This window comes from Equus asinus, chromosome 6 (assembly GCF_041296235.1).
Source record: "Equus asinus isolate D_3611 breed Donkey chromosome 6, EquAss-T2T_v2, whole genome shotgun sequence".
Classification (NCBI taxonomy): Eukaryota; Metazoa; Chordata; class Mammalia; order Perissodactyla; family Equidae; genus Equus; species Equus asinus.
In genome coordinates this window covers 44,617,267-44,634,058 of record NC_091795.1, presented here as the reverse complement: position 1 = coordinate 44,634,058, position 16,792 = coordinate 44,617,267, and the positions used below count along the sequence as shown (strand labels likewise).

The 16,792-nt window shown below is 41.2% G+C and overlaps 1 protein-coding gene across 1 annotated transcript; it reads right to left on the bottom strand.

Annotated features, from left to right (window-relative positions):
* Positions 1 to 7,090: 7,090 nt before the first annotated feature.
* Positions 7,091 to 14,834, bottom strand: BMP10 (bone morphogenetic protein 10). The gene is made up of 2 exons (XM_014836738.3): positions 14,440 to 14,834; positions 7,091 to 9,874 (listed from the first exon to the last, which is right to left on the bottom strand). The coding sequence occupies exons 1-2, from the start codon at positions 14,771 to 14,773 to the stop codon at positions 8,934 to 8,936; spliced, it is 1,275 nt and encodes a 424-aa protein (XP_014692224.1). The 5' UTR covers positions 14,774 to 14,834; the 3' UTR covers positions 7,091 to 8,933.
* Positions 14,835 to 16,792: the final 1,958 nt, after the last annotated feature.

The following is a 16,792-nucleotide window of genomic DNA, read 5'->3' as shown; positions in this document are numbered from 1 at the left end:
AATTACACATAGTATAAAGAGTTCCAACAAATCAGTTAGAAGGATATGAACAATGGGTAAAAGAAGGGGAAAATCTATTGACAGAATAAGAAGAATTCGTCAAGAAATATGTGAAAATGTATTCAAACTCACCCAATCAAGTAAATAAATTTAAATTTACTTACTTAAATTTATTGTGGTTGGCATCTGTATTAGTTTCCTAAGGTTTGTTGTAACAAAGTACAACAAACTGAGTGGCTCTGCCAAGCCATGCTGTGGTGGTGTCCCACATAAAATAGAGGAAGACTGGCACAGATGTTAGCTCAGGGCCAGTCTTCCTCAAGCAAAAAGAGGAGGATTGGCAACATATGTTAGCTCAGGGCCGGTCTTCCTCACACACACACACACACACACACACTCACACACAAAGCAATAGTATAGATGCAGCACTCCCGTATAGAGCTGACGGACTATAATTTGGTGGAACATTTTGGAGAGTAACTTGCTAGTATCTCTCGGACTGATATATTCTAAATGCACATATCTTTTTCTCAAGCTATTTCACTTTCATGAATATAACAAAATCTAAAATAGGCAAAGTCAACATGAAAAAAGAGGACCTTTGAAGGTAAGATTTCCAGGGAAATGGGGAGGATGATGTGTTAGACATTGCCACTGTTTTTAGTATTAGCAGGTGTCGTGCTCGAGGGGGTTTCAACCTCAAATCTCGTCGCTGTTCTTCAACAATGAACCCTGCTAGGCTTGATCTGTAGTCCTCTGAATAGCCAGCCCTTTGGGAATGGAGGAGATAACTACTTCATTTTCCTCTGGCTCTTTCCACTCATGTAACCTTGTGAGCAATATCTGACCAAGGCTGCCAGATTTAGCCAATAAAAACACACGATACTCAATTAAATATGAATTTCATATAAACGGCAAACATGTTTTTAGTGTATGTCCCATGCAATATCTGAGATATACTGAACAAATTATTCATGTTTATTTTAGATTCAAATTTAACTGGACATCCTGTATTTTATCTGGCAACCTGATACCTGTCCCCAAACCGCGCGACGCAGGTGAGCCTGGCCCCTGGGACCTAGGATGCTGTGATGTGACTCTACTGTGTATACGTCATTCAGGCATATTCTCAATGATCCTTTCACAGAGGTTAAAAAAAACAAAAAAACCCCAAACAAACAAAGAACAAAACATGTGACAGTGCAGTAAAAGATGTAACAGGAGCTGGTCTCGTGTAAATATTATGTTAATTAAAACAGATGGGTCTGGAGCATAAACAAAATAGCTGCTGGGGGCTGGTTTTTGTTCTGGCCGTGTTTCTTAATATGGTGACTCAATTCCCATCCAGTTAACACTCTTTCCTTATCAAACATTGAACTGGGGAATAAGGAAGTTTAAATTACCACTGATTGGAAATCCGTTTTCCAAATACTTGAAACAGATGGTTTATTGCCTGAAAAGCATGCTTCTTTTCAGGGAATGGAGCGTTGAGCTTGGTTATTTTAGGAAAATGTTTTGCTGCGGCTCACGTGTTGACATCAGGTTTGCACGTTGATGAACAGTTAGTTTCCCCTTGGCTCTCTTCCTTCCGTTGCATTTGCCTGCTGGGTAAAGGCCTCAATCTTAATGCTGCCTGCTCGTTTCTTAGACATTGTATTGGGTGAAAGCCTAGTTACTCCTCCCATCCAACTTCTCACAGCTTCAGAAAAAGAGCAACAGGCATGCAGAAGCTTTTTAAAAATGAATGTGATTTGAGAGTGTACATTTGATAAAGTTGGACATTCTACCAGCTGAACAGCAGAGATCTTAACAAAAAGATGATATCCTTTTGGCTCATTTTTTAAGGGATCTAGTATCCAATCTAGGATCACACATTGCATTTAGTTATCATGTCTTTTTAGTCTTTTTTTTTTTTTTGGCATTTTCTCCCCAAATCTTCCCAGTACATAGTTGTACATTTTAGTTGTGGGTCCTTCTAGCTGTGGCACGTGGGACACCACCTCAACATGGCCTGATGAGCGGTACCATGTGCGCACCCAGGATCCAAACCAGCGAAACCCTGGGTCACGGAAGTGGAGCATGCAAATGTAACCACTCTACCATGGGGCCAGCCCCTTTTTAGTCTCTTTTAATCTATATCAGTTCTTCAACCTTTCTTTGCCTTTCACTGATGTTTGTGAAGAGTACGGTCTAGTTATTTTGTAGATTGTTCCTCAAATGGGTTCATCTGATATTTCCTCGTTATTGAGTAGGTTATGCGATGCGTTTTAGGCAGGAGTACTAATAACAGCTTAGAACTGGATTTTCTAACACCATCCTCATGCTGTTCAAGAAACTTAGCCCTTGAGTCCTGCGAGTGAAAATTTTCTGTTGAATATTGATTTGACAATAGTGCTTTACGCCTCCCACCAAAGAATTTCGTTTTGAACTCAGAGGCATGAATTTTGTATAAGATTCTCACAACCATATTCAAGAGTGAAGATGGATTGAGGTGTCCATGTGTTTCTGGGTTTTCCTCTTGGGACGAGATGAGCACTTTGGATATGTGCTAATGGTCCGAGGAAGGCTAAGGGAGGGCAGGAACTGGTTCTTGTAAACTGACAGTTCAGGAGAGTGAGAAGGAGATAATCGCATAATCCATTTATAACCACCCAAGTTAACAAGCTCTCACCTTCTCCAAATAGGCCCCTTATTTACAAATAGTCACTTCTGTACCAAAGTGGGCTCTCATCCGTGTGACCAGTCACACACAGCCAGTCTCATGGCATTATTATGCCTCAATACCACAAAAATCAATTCCCATTAGGAGCACTATTAGAAGCTGTAACATATTATTAAATATATAATCTGAACTTTGAAAATAATGTTTTCTCTTACTTCGTAAACATACTACCCTCCAAAACCACTTGTAGCCATGTCTGCCCAATGCGATCCTAGACTGTATCAGTAGACAAGAAATTTCTAGAACAACCATGGCTGGTCCTATGCTGCCACGCTCAGGTCAGACCACAGGTGGAGAATGGGTCCAGGCACCACACTGTGAGAGACATCCATAAAAGGAATTATTTACAGAAGAGAATGAATAGGTTGCTAAAGAATTCAAAATCAAGTCATAAGCGTGGCTTTTCAGACCTTTTCAGTCCAGGCCTGGCCTGAGTCCCGTCTTGGGTTCTCAGCTCCCTTTCTTCCTTGACTAGACAGAACTCTCGGCTTGCCCTTATCATTTCTCCTGATACTGAGGGACAAGGGCTGTGCTCCCTGCTGATGCACTTGCCAGATTTAGCTTGCCAGCCAGGACATCAGAGGATTTTCCTCAAAAGGGGTGCAGGATGATTGTCTGATGGAAGAAATTTTAGTCCACCTGGGGCTGTCTCTATGCTCTTCAAATCCCACATTATGCCGTAAGAATGAACTTCCTTCCAGAACACGTGGCAGGGTCTGTCTGTCCCCCAGGCCGCCCACTCAGGGTGTACTGTAGTCCAGGTGCAGCCCTTCCATCTGTTTCCCTCTGGCCGAGGGGGCTCACTGTGTCTGGCCACGTGTTCAGACACACACTATTGCAGGAAATGGGGAACAGTGGATCCAGAAGGACAGGAGAGCCACTTGCCAATGGAGAGGCTGTCACGAAGATGGATTCAACGTGTCTGTGCAGCCTCAAGAGCTGTGAACTGGGAAGTTACGGGGCCACCAGGAGAGACTATAGTTCTGTATAAGGAGAACTCTCTAACAACTTTCTGCTTACCGTTGTCTCTCCTGCAGAGACTTGTGTGCGTAATGACCTAAACTGACTGTTAAACTGAATACAACTGAGGCAGAGCCCTCTAAAACTGTAACAGGTGCCCTTAAGAAGGCAGCACACTCCCTTCTCTTTACCAATATTTGCAGAAAAGATGAAAAGTACTTTGGTGGGCTGCTGGAGGGGGTGGGGTACACTCAACAATTTTTAAAATTCTCTTCTATGCCTGAGATTCTATGAGGTTCAATAATCAAATTTCAGTGAAATTTAACCTGAATAGTTTCCCCAAAGTAATTGCTGTTTAATATGACTCATTCTAAATTCAAAGAAGAAATTCTTCTCAGTTATTGAGGTGGACGAGCCAATTTCATTTCCTAAGTATGTCTCTGCATTCATGGGATTTACAGAAAGTTGTGTGGAATGAGAGAACCACGTAACAACAGAATCTCACTCTCTGGTGAGCCCACTTAGATGCTAAAACCAACTTCTTGTTTCTTCAGGCCAGGTTCCACTTACAGAGCAGGAAGTTCGATTCCATCTGGATAGACTGTGAAACAGAAAAGTAAAAACAAAAAAAGCAGAGGGGGAGTGCAAAAAAGATTTCATCTCAAGGACAAATACTCACAAATAATTATCGTCAAAATAATTTTTCCATTTTATTTAACAAGATGACTTTGAATGTACACATTTGGCTTATGAACACAGTGTAAAATATTTATTTCCATCTTCCTTTTAGTTTAGGAGTTACTACATAAATTTGGACATAGATAGTGAACAGGTTTTACATAAGAAAAGGAACGTGCTTCAGCTGATTTGGTGTGACCGAGGTGTTGGCTGATTTCCCGTATTTGTGGAAGTTCGTTAGGTGGGCGTGAACTCGTCCACCTCCCCACTGCCATCAGGGCAGACACTCACAAAACTAGTGCTCGTGTGTGATAGAAGCGTGCTGATCACAACAAACAGTCATTCCTTGAAGACGTTATTAACTTACTGACAAATTTCCACACCTAGAAACACTCTCATGCTACCATTGTACAACATTATCTACTTTCCTTCCATTTAATATGTGAAATCAAATATTCTTGTTGGGGCAAGAAAGTGCACAGAGTCACGGTAGTGTTCCTTTTTTACCTGAAATACAAAGGGCTAAGTATGACCCATGGTGACTCTGTGGAAAGATCCACAGTCCTTAAAAATGGCAACACCCCCTCCATGTTGCAGACAAACTATAAATGGTTTTGCCACAACACTGCTGGGCTTTATGGGCTGTTGAGAAGTCCAGGAAGAAGTAATATGTAAAATTCTTTTCTATGAAAATATGTTTTACTTGAAGAATATAGATTCCAAAGAACACCTAAACAATTACCAATAGTTCTGGGAATAGTATTGACCGTTAATTTCCCAGGCCAAGAGTTATACACAGGGAAAGAATTAAGCACTTTGAGGCTGACTCTTTTGGGAATCATTAAATTAATATTTTTTACATTTATAGAGTAACTGGTCCAATTACAAACCAATTTGTCCAACCGGATGTCTGAATTGATGGGTCAATGAAGGCAATGGATACAGTCAGAGGGGAAGCACCTTGTCTGGGAAATGAAAAGCCCCGATTAAATACTGCCTCCTCTCACTGAGCAGCAATGAGAGTCCCTCATAGCCTGACAATATTTGCCTCTCAGGGAAAAATGACAATGTCAGCTCATGGAACAACAGGACAATTTATTGGTTAAATATTTTCTGCAACGTCTACACTTCAGTTAAAACTATACTATTCAGTTAAAACTATACTATTTACAAATCAGTAAATATGCCAAGGGGCTCACAGCATGCCTACAAGACAAAATATACAAAGTTATGGCAAGCTTCTCGCAAGGCTCCTTAGAATAACAGGAAATTTTGAATCAAAAAGAGAGATGAAAATATAGGCTATATATCATAAAGGAGCCATACTCTGGGAAAGGCACTCCCTGAAAAGCATAGAAGACTACTTTATCCAAGAGGGAATCACAAACATAAAAATAAAATATTTGGTATTCTACACTATATTACAAAAATAAATATATCCATCAATAAATAGTAGGAAGCCTAGAAATTCTTACATGGATATTTTGGTTATTGGCTGCCGAAGTCCCTCTGCTACAATTTTTCTTGAGAGTCGACTTCAATGATGATAATTCTGACATAAAAATGTAAAAAAGACTGGTATGGGACGTCGCCAAGGTCTAGGAGCAGAGAAGACATTAGCGAACTCTACTTTCCTAGGGATCTGACAATTTCACGGCTTCGTGTTCATGCAACGACGTAGAAGAGACGCATGCATCCTGAAAGAGGCCTGAGGAGAGCTAGGAGGACTCCTCTATTTATAGTTTATGTTTTTTCATCTTCTGATGAGAAGAAAGCAGAAAAAACTCAACTAACAACATTTGAATAACAAATATGTGGCTTTCTGCACTTTCTTTCCATAGGGAAGAAGAAAATCACAGAAATGCATGTTTGTGTCTGGACTGTGGGAAAGGAGAAACATCTGGGATATGCAGGCTAATCGCCAACAGCCTGGATTTTCACATCTCTTTAACCGAAGAGTGCTTCTAAGTGCTCGCAATGAGGTTTTTCCAGGAACCTGGCAGAGTCAGCAGAGGGAAGGCAGAAAGCAGGGCCTGGCACACTTCAGTGTTCTAATATCAGTGTGCTAATAGCAGCGGGGTGCCAGAGCTGGCATGCGTGGCTCCTGAGAGCTGACTGTTAAGTTTTCAGGAATTTTGCAAGCCAGTTGACATCACGCTGGTAGCTTGAAATAAGCCATTGAAATTCACAAATCAGGGCTTATTCCCTCCCAGGATTGCTGGTTGTTAAGCATTTACCAGCTTACCACTGTCTTATATATTTTAGACATAAAGAAAATTCTGCTTGATTTTTATTAACCAGGACTATCCTGTTCAGTTGAGGTTTTACTGTATGTCAATTACAGTGTCCTTTAGAAAGGATAAAAAGTACCATAGAGTATATGAATATACAGAGTGCACTGTGGGTGTAAAGGATGCACCACATCCCGCTGTGGGCTCTGAGTGTGGCTATCCAAAGCCAGTTACACAGACACACACATACACACACACACACACACACACACACATGCATACCATTTTATATGGAGACTATTTCATAAATGAATGATTCTGAGCTGCATGGCCATCTCAAATTATCAATCACTGTATACTCACTGAGGGTCAAAATACCACTTTTCTTGGGCAACGATTTCCCCAGGATCCACCCTCTGGATGCTAGTGGACAGCAGATATGCAGAACTGAGGTCCACATTGGGCAAAATGTCCTTCAAAATAGCTTCCCTTGCCTCTATTTTCTAGTGTAATATGAATGTATAACTCCAAGAAGTTTGTGAAAGGGAGACAGATGGTTTCCCATGGTTAAAAAAATGCAAAAGTTCTTAAGGAAGCATTCAACAGGGTGAGTGGGAAACAGTGTACTAGAAGCCACATTCCTGACTCTAGTGTGAACCATCCGTGTTGTCTGCCTGGAGGTGTCAGAACAGCTTGAGAACTGCTCTGCTCTGGTTCTTCCTGCACCAAGTATATGATCCCACGTGCGGGGGAGGATCCTAAGACCAAAGCCAGAGTCTCAGAGTCCTTCCAACTGGCCAAGTGCTGGCAGACCCACCAGACCATTCCTGTCAAGAACACATCCCAGTCCCTTTGTCCTGGCCAGTTCCGAAGTGGGAAGACTACCGAATGGGAAGAGTGGGAAGGCTACAGGGTTTCTACCATGGGGCAAACCTGCTTTCAAAATACAGGCTTAGTTTTTGAGTTATTTGTTCAAGTGTCTATTTATTGACTCGTTTATTTAGATGTATCTGTTTAGACTCTGATTTTCTTTTTCTTATATTTAAGTATTCTTCATGAACAAGACATTTCACAAAGGATATTATTAAAATAAATCAAATTAAATATCAAGGGGAAACCTAGAAATTAGAGCTAACTCCATTCATCCTGAGGACAAATGCTTTCAGATGTCCCCTTCCAGCCCACAGCGGGGGCAATGAAGGCCAGCGAAGACAGAGGACAAAGGAATGGGAGAAAGATATGAGGCAAAGAAGAAAGAGGGGAGGAAAAAGGCAGGAAAAAAGCAAAAGCAGAGATGCAGAGGCAAGGGAGAAATATTAAGATTTGAAGAAAAATATTAAGAAGCAGAGTCCAACAAACAGTTCCTTTCTGGATTTTCCTCCTCTGAGTCACTGATAATTTTATTTAGTCCAAACGATTTAATTCTCCTGTTAAAACTGCTTCTAATTTTACAAACACATCCTAGAATAGGATCTATATCTTTTTCCCCTCCTCCCCGTGAGGCCCCTTCCACCTCCTCTCCCTCTACAGCAATAAAGGCCAACATTCACGGCTTTGCTTTAATTATCTCAGGAACAGATGTCATCCTGAAGTGCCCTGTCTTTCTTTCTTGGCCAGGCGCTGCCCTCTAGAGTTCACTGTGCCCTGTGGGCTCCTTCTTTGCTATTGTACCTTAAGGCCACTCCGTCTTGAAGCCATTTGGTTTCTGCATCAAATAACTCCTCCTCTCAAACATGCAGTCTCCTTTACCAGGCTGTGCTGCTCTCAGCAATGGCAGAAACTCAACTGACAAAAGCGACACCTATATTTCCAATAGCATTTAGGAAATGGAGTACTTCCTAGGAAGGTTAAATTCCTGGTGCAAATTATCTTGACATAAATCCTACTCAGAGAAGAGGTGACTGAGAACATACCATTGACTTTTAATATATACACATGGGGTTGAGTCATGCACATGTGTGAGTCTAATCTACCTCTATAGAACCAAAAGATTTTTATAAGTTTATCTATGTACACATATACATACACAAATATCTATCTTTCGACGCTGTATTTCTGCTTAGGGGTTGTTGTTTTCAAATTGACATAGAGGACAAGTAGTGTGGGTTTGCCACTTGCTGTTAGAGATGGTATTGCCGGGAAATGGCAAGTCTGAAGAAAAACAGATTGGAAGGGTCTAGACTGCATAGCAAAAATGCATTTCCTACAACAAACTGACCTGTCAAATTCCCTAAGGTAGCAAGACTCTATGATCTGTACATAATCTTATTAAATAATCTTATTAAATAGGAACACAAAATATACACATTTACAGTTATTAAATAAGCCACAGGACTCCTCTTCTATCTACAGCCACATTCAGAGACGGCCATGCCTTCATATTTAAACTTGTAGGTGACGACACCTTTGTCTAAATAGAGGATGGAGATGGGCTCTAGCTTGGTGGGCACACAGCAGGCTTTGGAAGCCTTCTGGGAATTCTTGAGATGGACCAAGGCCTGGATAATTGCATGCTTTGTGGGTGTGAGATGCTCTGCCAGGGGGTAGTTGCAAACACCACGGCATTCGTAGGCTTCGTATCCAGGCGGAGCAATGATCCAAGAGTCCCAGCCAATCTCCTTGAAGTCGATGTAGAGTGGGGTCCTCTTGCAGTAGTTTCCTTTGGCATTTCTTCTGATGCGGGCAGTGGAGTCATAAATGATGTTTGACCTCATCTGCAGCAATGCCTCTTCCCCAGGTCCACTGGAAAAACCATCCAGGCCCAGGTTGTCCAACTCCAGAAGTTGCTCATGGGCGATCATTTCACTCAGTTCCTCCTTCCCCTCCTTCTCACTGCTTTGGTCATCAGAAAACACGACAAGCAAAGGGTCATGCTTATTCTCGGCACTGGTGTCTATTTCTAGTTGTCCTCTGCCAGCGTCCTCGGCTTCATCCTGTCTGCTCTCGATGTGGACCTCCAGCTGGTGGGTGGATAAGCCTGACTTTTGCCAATGTCTGATGGCATTGGTAACATCAAAAGTCTCCCACTCACTGTTGGTTCCATAGATCTCCCCTGACACCAAGACCAGCATGGTCCTTTCACCCTCATTGTCCCCTTTGCTCTCTAGTACTTCATAAATGGTAATTTTCCGGTCTACTCCATCATATATTATGCGATCTCTTTGCACCAGCGTGTACAACCTGAGTTCAGCCATGATGACCTCTTCGTGGTGAGGGATGGACACATTGAAGAAGAGAGGGTATTTTCGGAGCCCATTAAAACTGGCTGGTTGGGAAAACAGATCTGCAAAAAAGACAAAAATCATATTTGCAGTATGTTGCAGTGAAAAACAGATGCTTATTTATGTAGTAAGAGGGATTGTCCACGCAGGAAGCTTGATACAGAGAGAAGGAGGGGAGATCAACAAAAACAAACACAATGTTAGCATTCTTTGACACAGAAAACACTGAAAGGTCAATGGTAGAATGCTAAACTCAGTTAAGCTGCCAAGACTAAAATGAAAATGGCTGCCTAATGAATGGGAGAAAACTCTCCCAGCATTTCACAGCTTTTCATATTTGTATTTGTAATGGGTGGAGATCCCCACATAGTTAACTGGGCACTGGTCTTCCTAAAAGAATTCCATCTAGACCAAAGGTTGGTAAACTATAGCTCATAAGCCAAATCAGCCTGCCACCTGTTTGGGAGAATAAAGTGTTATTGGAAATCAACCTCTCCCATCCATTTCTGTATTGTCCGTGGCTACTGCTGCACTGCAGTGGTAGAGTTAAATAGTCACAACAGAGAACAATGGCCCACAAAACCTAAATTATTTACTATCTGTCTGGCCCTTTACAGAAAAAGTTTGCTGACCCCTGCTCTAGATACCAAAGCCTGACAAGGTCAACAAAATAGCTATAAAGCAGGGGGCACAGCAGTTGAATTCTGGGTGACTGGTCCTTGACAAGAAGGAACGGGAAAAAATGAACGTTGGGGATAGACTGGTTGCCTTAGTCTTGTATCCTTTGCACCTGGCATGGAGTTAAGCACGTATGAATCACTCAGAATGTTTATGGAATACGTTTTCAAAGATCCTTTGGTCTTAGAAGCATACCTCCAAATATCATCATGCTGACTTCCTACCTGAGAATTTTACAGGACTCCAAAGTTCTTGTACACTTGCCTCAGGTAATACATGTTTACAAGGAATCCCTGAAGGCATTTGTCATCAATCAAAGGGTTCCATGACACCAAAGATGCAAAGGACTGCCAATTGGAGGATTCTCTATCATCTTTGGCAGCATTTTCCCAACTGCATATCCAGTTCACGATTTCAGTGGGGTCCCTGTTCTAGATTGTATCTTTAATATTTTTCTTTAATTTGATCTGATTATTTTTATATGTATTACCTCTTTGGAGACTTATCCTAAACAACAAGCATTCATGAAATGAGGGCTTTGAGGTGATAGTTACATGGAGTTTTTTCTAATAAACATTAATACAAATATATAATGATTGCACATGATTCACAGCTTCCTCTAGGTACCACCTAAAGTCGTTTCATACCCTGCCAGTGGGAAACACTGGTCCATGGAAGGAATTTAAACTCTCTAGCTTGGCTCTCAAAATCAGCTATAACCATTTCTTAACCTCTTGATCCAGTCATAGCTCCCATTCATTCTCTACAGTGCATGAAACATTGCAACTGATCAATCGATATTTGTTGAAAGATTAAATAAATTGTAAACCCTTCTATTTAAAGTAGACTGATATCAGGGGCCAGCCCCGTGCCAAGTGGTTAAGTTTGCACACTCTGCTTCGGTGGTCCAGGGTTCACTGGTTCAGATCCTGGGCACAGACCTGCACACTGCTCCTCAAGCCATGCTGTGGAGGTGTCCCACATGGAAGAACTAGAATGACTTATAATTAGGATATACAACTATGTGCTGGAGCTTTGGGAAGAAAACAAACCCCAGAAGATTGGCAACAGATGTTAGCTCAGGGCCAATCTTCCTCACCAAAAAGCCTACCTTAAAATATGTATATATACATACACATACACATATATATAAAGTAAATAAATAAAGTAGACTGATATCTTCACCACTTGCCAAAACATTCCTTTGCTTTATTGTGTATTGCACCTTTGGATATGTTCTTCTGACCCTTGGAAAACCTTCTCCCCTCACCTCCACCTCCGTAGCTGTGACCCCTCCCTCTCTCACCACCCTGTCTGGAAGTTCACTTCTTTCTGGGTCACTTGAGTATTTACTCTCTGTATCTCTCCTTTGACCTTTGCCATTTACATCCTCGTATTTCAATTGTCTCTTTATGAATGGGTCTTCCCAACTAGATTGTCATCATGCTGGCAGGTGCCACAGCTTAAACTCGCTTCTATATCTCCGATATACCAAGATGCCTTATATAGAAGTGGCACTTTGAAAATATTGATTAGTTGATGATTCTGGGCACCAGACCAAATTGATGTATGGGCATGACAAACGTCCTTAATACATCAAGTAACTTGGGAGTTGTCTCTCCTTATGAGAATGAAAGAGACTTGACTCCCCTTGGGCAGAGTGGACAGGGAACATGAGAAGACCAAAAATAGAGGAATAGACTGGTTGCTCCATCCATGAGAAAAGCACAGAGTAAAAGTTTACTGTAGTGGGAGGAAGGGATTAAAAAGGAACACAAGGAAACTTTTGGTCTGGCGAATATGTTCACTATCTTGATTGTGGTGATGGTTTCAATGGATGTTTACATATGTCAAAACCTATCAAATTATATACCAAATATGCACAATTTATTGTATGTCAATTATACTTTAATAAAGCAGTTAAAAAATAAGTTCACTGTGCATGTGCAAATATAGTAAGTAATAGATGGAGGGGTTGCATTTCGGGCAAGAGAACTAATGTTTGTTGAGCAAATTTCATGTGCCACGTGCTTTGCAAATATTGTTTTACTTAGTTCTTACAATGACCCTATAATGCAGGTATTGCTGGTCTGTTCATTTTATAGCAGAAGAAATCGAGCCTTGATGCAGAGAACTGACTTCCCCAAGATGACAAGGTGAGGTCAGAGAAGTGATAGGAATTGAAGTCACGCTTTTCCCACCTTGAAGGCGGCACTTGTTTTCCCCTGATTATTTAGATTTGGAGGAGGGATTTTTTGGTCTTTGTCTCTTAGGGAGCTGCAAGAAGCAGACCCAAAGAGTCAAAAGAGAAACAGTAACAGCCAACAGGGTGAGCCCAGCGCAGCAGTCATGTCCTCAGGGCTGTGCATTTCCACCCACAGACTGGCAGAGGTGTGGATAGCTGGGTTGTCCGCCAAGAGATTTGCTCCTGCCCTCGCTGGTCTCCAGTAATAACAAGCTCTTAAACTCCACTTCCTGACCTGGATCATCCAAATTCTCCATGGGAGAAGCAAGAATTGAAAAACTCCTATTTTCCCAGGGGATGTGAACATTTTTCCACCCACATCCTGAGCCAGGCACCTCAGGTTCAGTGCTCAGAAACATAAGGAAGAGTTCCCACGGAGGAGGCTATTTATTTTCACTTCTGACTCACCTCCAAAAGGAATCTGTAATTTCAGCTTGACATTTCCAATTTGTTACCAAATGTTTGGCGGTCACCTAATCTTAAAGGCAAATGGTATCTCCAGGACTGAGCAATACGCACTCGACATTTCCTCCAACGCCTAGAGTTTAAGGAATTCATTTGTAATAACTAGCGTTTGCTCAGCACTTCATAGCAAATGGAATGCTTTCGTACTTATAACCTCTTTGAAATCGCTCTTTTGACTTATGTAGGTATATTATCCCCAATTTACAGAGGAGGAAATTGAGGTTCAGAGAAATTAAGCTAATTATCCACAACTACCAAGTCAACCCTGTTTCAAAATTCCAAATCCTGAGCTATTTCTTCACCACCACCTTTCCGCTTTCAAGAACATTGGCCAACATCAGTCTAAACCCCCTTTTTACCTGGTTAATGACTGTAAAAGCATAATTGGTAAATAGTAAAGAATTAGCTTCTTTGGACTCACAGCTTTTACCATAGATATTAGGAAAAAAATTTTTTGCCCACTAGCATCATATTAAACAAAGGATTAATTAGCTGATCATTAGATTTAGTTACTGAATAAAGATCTAGAAAGACCTGGGGGGAGAAAACACACTTTTTCCACTGATACTTAGAGCTTGTGCATCACTCTTCATAAAGACACAGAAATAAGCTGGATCATTAACTGGGCCATGCACACTTCCTGGAAACTATAAACAGTGCTTCAAGGATATACATGTCACATCAAACACAGCAAAACTTTAGGAAGAATCTCTAAAATACGTTTCCATTCTATTTGAACGTTTCTTAAACAAGGTCACAAAATTAAAACTCATCCAAAGTTTGAGCAAAACTCAAATCGCAACTTCCTGTTTTTTGCCTATTTTCATTCAACACATTGTAAGTAGAAATTGACAAATTTTGTAGTCAATTAAAAGCCAAATGGAAACTGAGGCCTATCTGGAAAATGACAAACAAAGGTATAATAGTAGACCAATATTAATTTTTTTTATTACTTGCTGTCTAAATTAAAATTTTTTAAAGCCCAATTGTGATGCCAAAGTGGTAGACACTTTATGACTTTGGATTAAAAGATATTCTTTAAAATACCTTTTAATTCCATTTGGGAAATGATCATAAAAGTGGCATAGACCAAAATGCACATCGTTTTATGTTTCGGTGTTCACACACCCTTATATAGATATATTCACCTTTATCTACATTATTCCCATGAAGTGTAAATTTACTTGTCACTTCTTGAAAAAATCGAAGCCAAATTTCATCAATAAAGTATAAATTTACCTTCATTCTTGAAACTCCTAATGATGTTGGCAGACGGCATGGAGGTCCGATCGGTTGCAAATTTGTTGTAGAGTTCCAACATGTACTCTGGCGGGTCAACCTTGGCTGAATCCTGCATAGGGATGTCAGACAGGTTCAATGTCTTGAGAAATTCATTTTTCATGCTCTGCAGCAATGTGTTGAAGTCAACACCATCTTGCTCTGAGAAGACATCATCGAACAGGGGCATATCTTCTTCCAGAGGCGACCGCTCCAGGCTCATGATGGGGCTGCCAGAAACCAAGTGAGCCACCAGGCAGAAGAGAGCGCACAGCTCTAAGGCCAGAGAACCCATGACTCTGCTGGAGCCCCCAGGCCAGCCCAGGAAGGTTTAGCTCTCCTGGGCTCTAAGTGGCAGTTTTATCTTGTGGAGCGTAAATGTCTCGTGTCACTGGAGACAAGTTTGGAAACTCTTCCCCTCTCTCTCCCTCCCCCTACCATTCTTCCTCTCCCCCCAAAAGTCAGGTTGCAGTAATTGGATAACAAAATCCGCTATAGGGGCCTAGCCTTTCTTATCTCTCTAGTGTAAACTTGTGCACCAGATTTTGTTTCTATCTTGCTATCCCTTTTTCTTTTAATGAGCATTTTGTAAACATTTCCACATTCTGACACTGGCTGAGAGATAGGATAATTTTCTCCTTGCAAAGGCTCTGCTTCTCTTCCTTTCAATTCACTTCCTTTTGGCAGGAATGCCTAAATTCTGCTTTTATGTGGTTCAGTTTCACACATGCGTATAATAGATATTAAGAATCAACACAATACGCATCAATGGTGATACGTATGAGTGATGGGGCATCCATCCTCACATAAACATTTCTGAAGAAAGACCAAATACCCAACATCTCCAAGTTGAGTGAACAGATGTAAATGAATTTATATAAATTTTTAGAAGCTTGCATTTCTAGAAAGAGGAAAGTATAAACGACATGGTCAATAGTCTTTTGGGGACAGATTTGATCTGGCTAATATGGCTTTTGAAAAATATGGAGAGTTCTTAATTATAATAGCAACTAAAATTTATTAAGTGTTTTCCTATAAACACCAACTTAGACATATGTAAGTGCTTTATACATATCACCAAACGTGCTCCCTATAACAGCCCGATTATTATCCCTGTTGCATATTTGGGTCACTAAGTTTCAATAACTTGCCAGAGGTCACAAAACTACAAAGTGATAGAGCCAGGATTTGAACCCAGGCAGTCTGACTCTTCGAAAAAAGAAAACAATCAGGCTTCTTAACCCATGTCCCCCTAGACTGTGGTTCAGACAGTGATGCTGAAAGGCTGACTAAGCCCAAGGGTCCAGAGTCAGGTGGCAGGCAGCAATTCACAGGTGGATGTGGAGCTCAGATCCTTCACCCGTGCAATGAATTATTAAGATGACCAAAATCTCTACCAAATGCATCTTTATGTCTAAGTCAAACTGATCAACAAGTGGCTCCAGTAAAGCTTGGCAAACAACACTATTAGGCAATGAAAAATGCCAAATGCCTTGGTCTGAAAAACAATGGTGGCATTGATTGTGCGTCCAGTTTAGGAAAGACAAATCAAGTTTGTCTCACCCTCCAACCCCAGTTAGTGGTGGTAGCAACATAGTGTGGTCAGAATGGTCCTATGGATGACTCCGGGGGGGGGGCTTTTCCCACTGGGACTGTAGAACTGGTGTCTCCCTGACTTGCTCAGTGCACTCCCTGTGCAATTATTCAAGTGCTCTAGCGCAGTGTTCAGAGGACTGTGTCTAGATATTTGGTTCACTGGAGTAAACCAATTTCTGTGCTAAATTTTCCTACGTCTACCCTAATAGTTTAGCTATAGCATCTCCACTTTCCTTTTTTCTCTAGGCTCCATAAGGTTCATAGTCATCTTCTGAGTCTCTCCTCTCTTAAAATGCAAAATTTTACAGTAATTTTTTGAACTACCACAAAAAGAACTGTATTTTAAAGACAAATCTCTCTTCCAAATTGTCCACTTGTTTAGTAGCTGTTGAATTTGATTCAATGCTCTATTTCAATTAAAGCCTCTGCTCCTATATGAAAAAGACTATTGTAGACTGAAAATAGATTATACCCTGAACTGGTCCACAAGTGAGTGAGTTCAAGAGCCATAAGCCACCCTGGGAGTGGTATGCTTTAACATGAAGTTTCTGACAGCATACCAGCAGGGCCCTTGTATCCCATCCTGCATCAAAACAAGCACCCGTTTATCTTCACACACACACAGATGTCAACGCACACTCCAAAACTCTGAATGGCAGGCATGTGCGTGTAACTGCCACAGGACAGCAGAGTACGTGGCAGTACTTATAACCCGGGT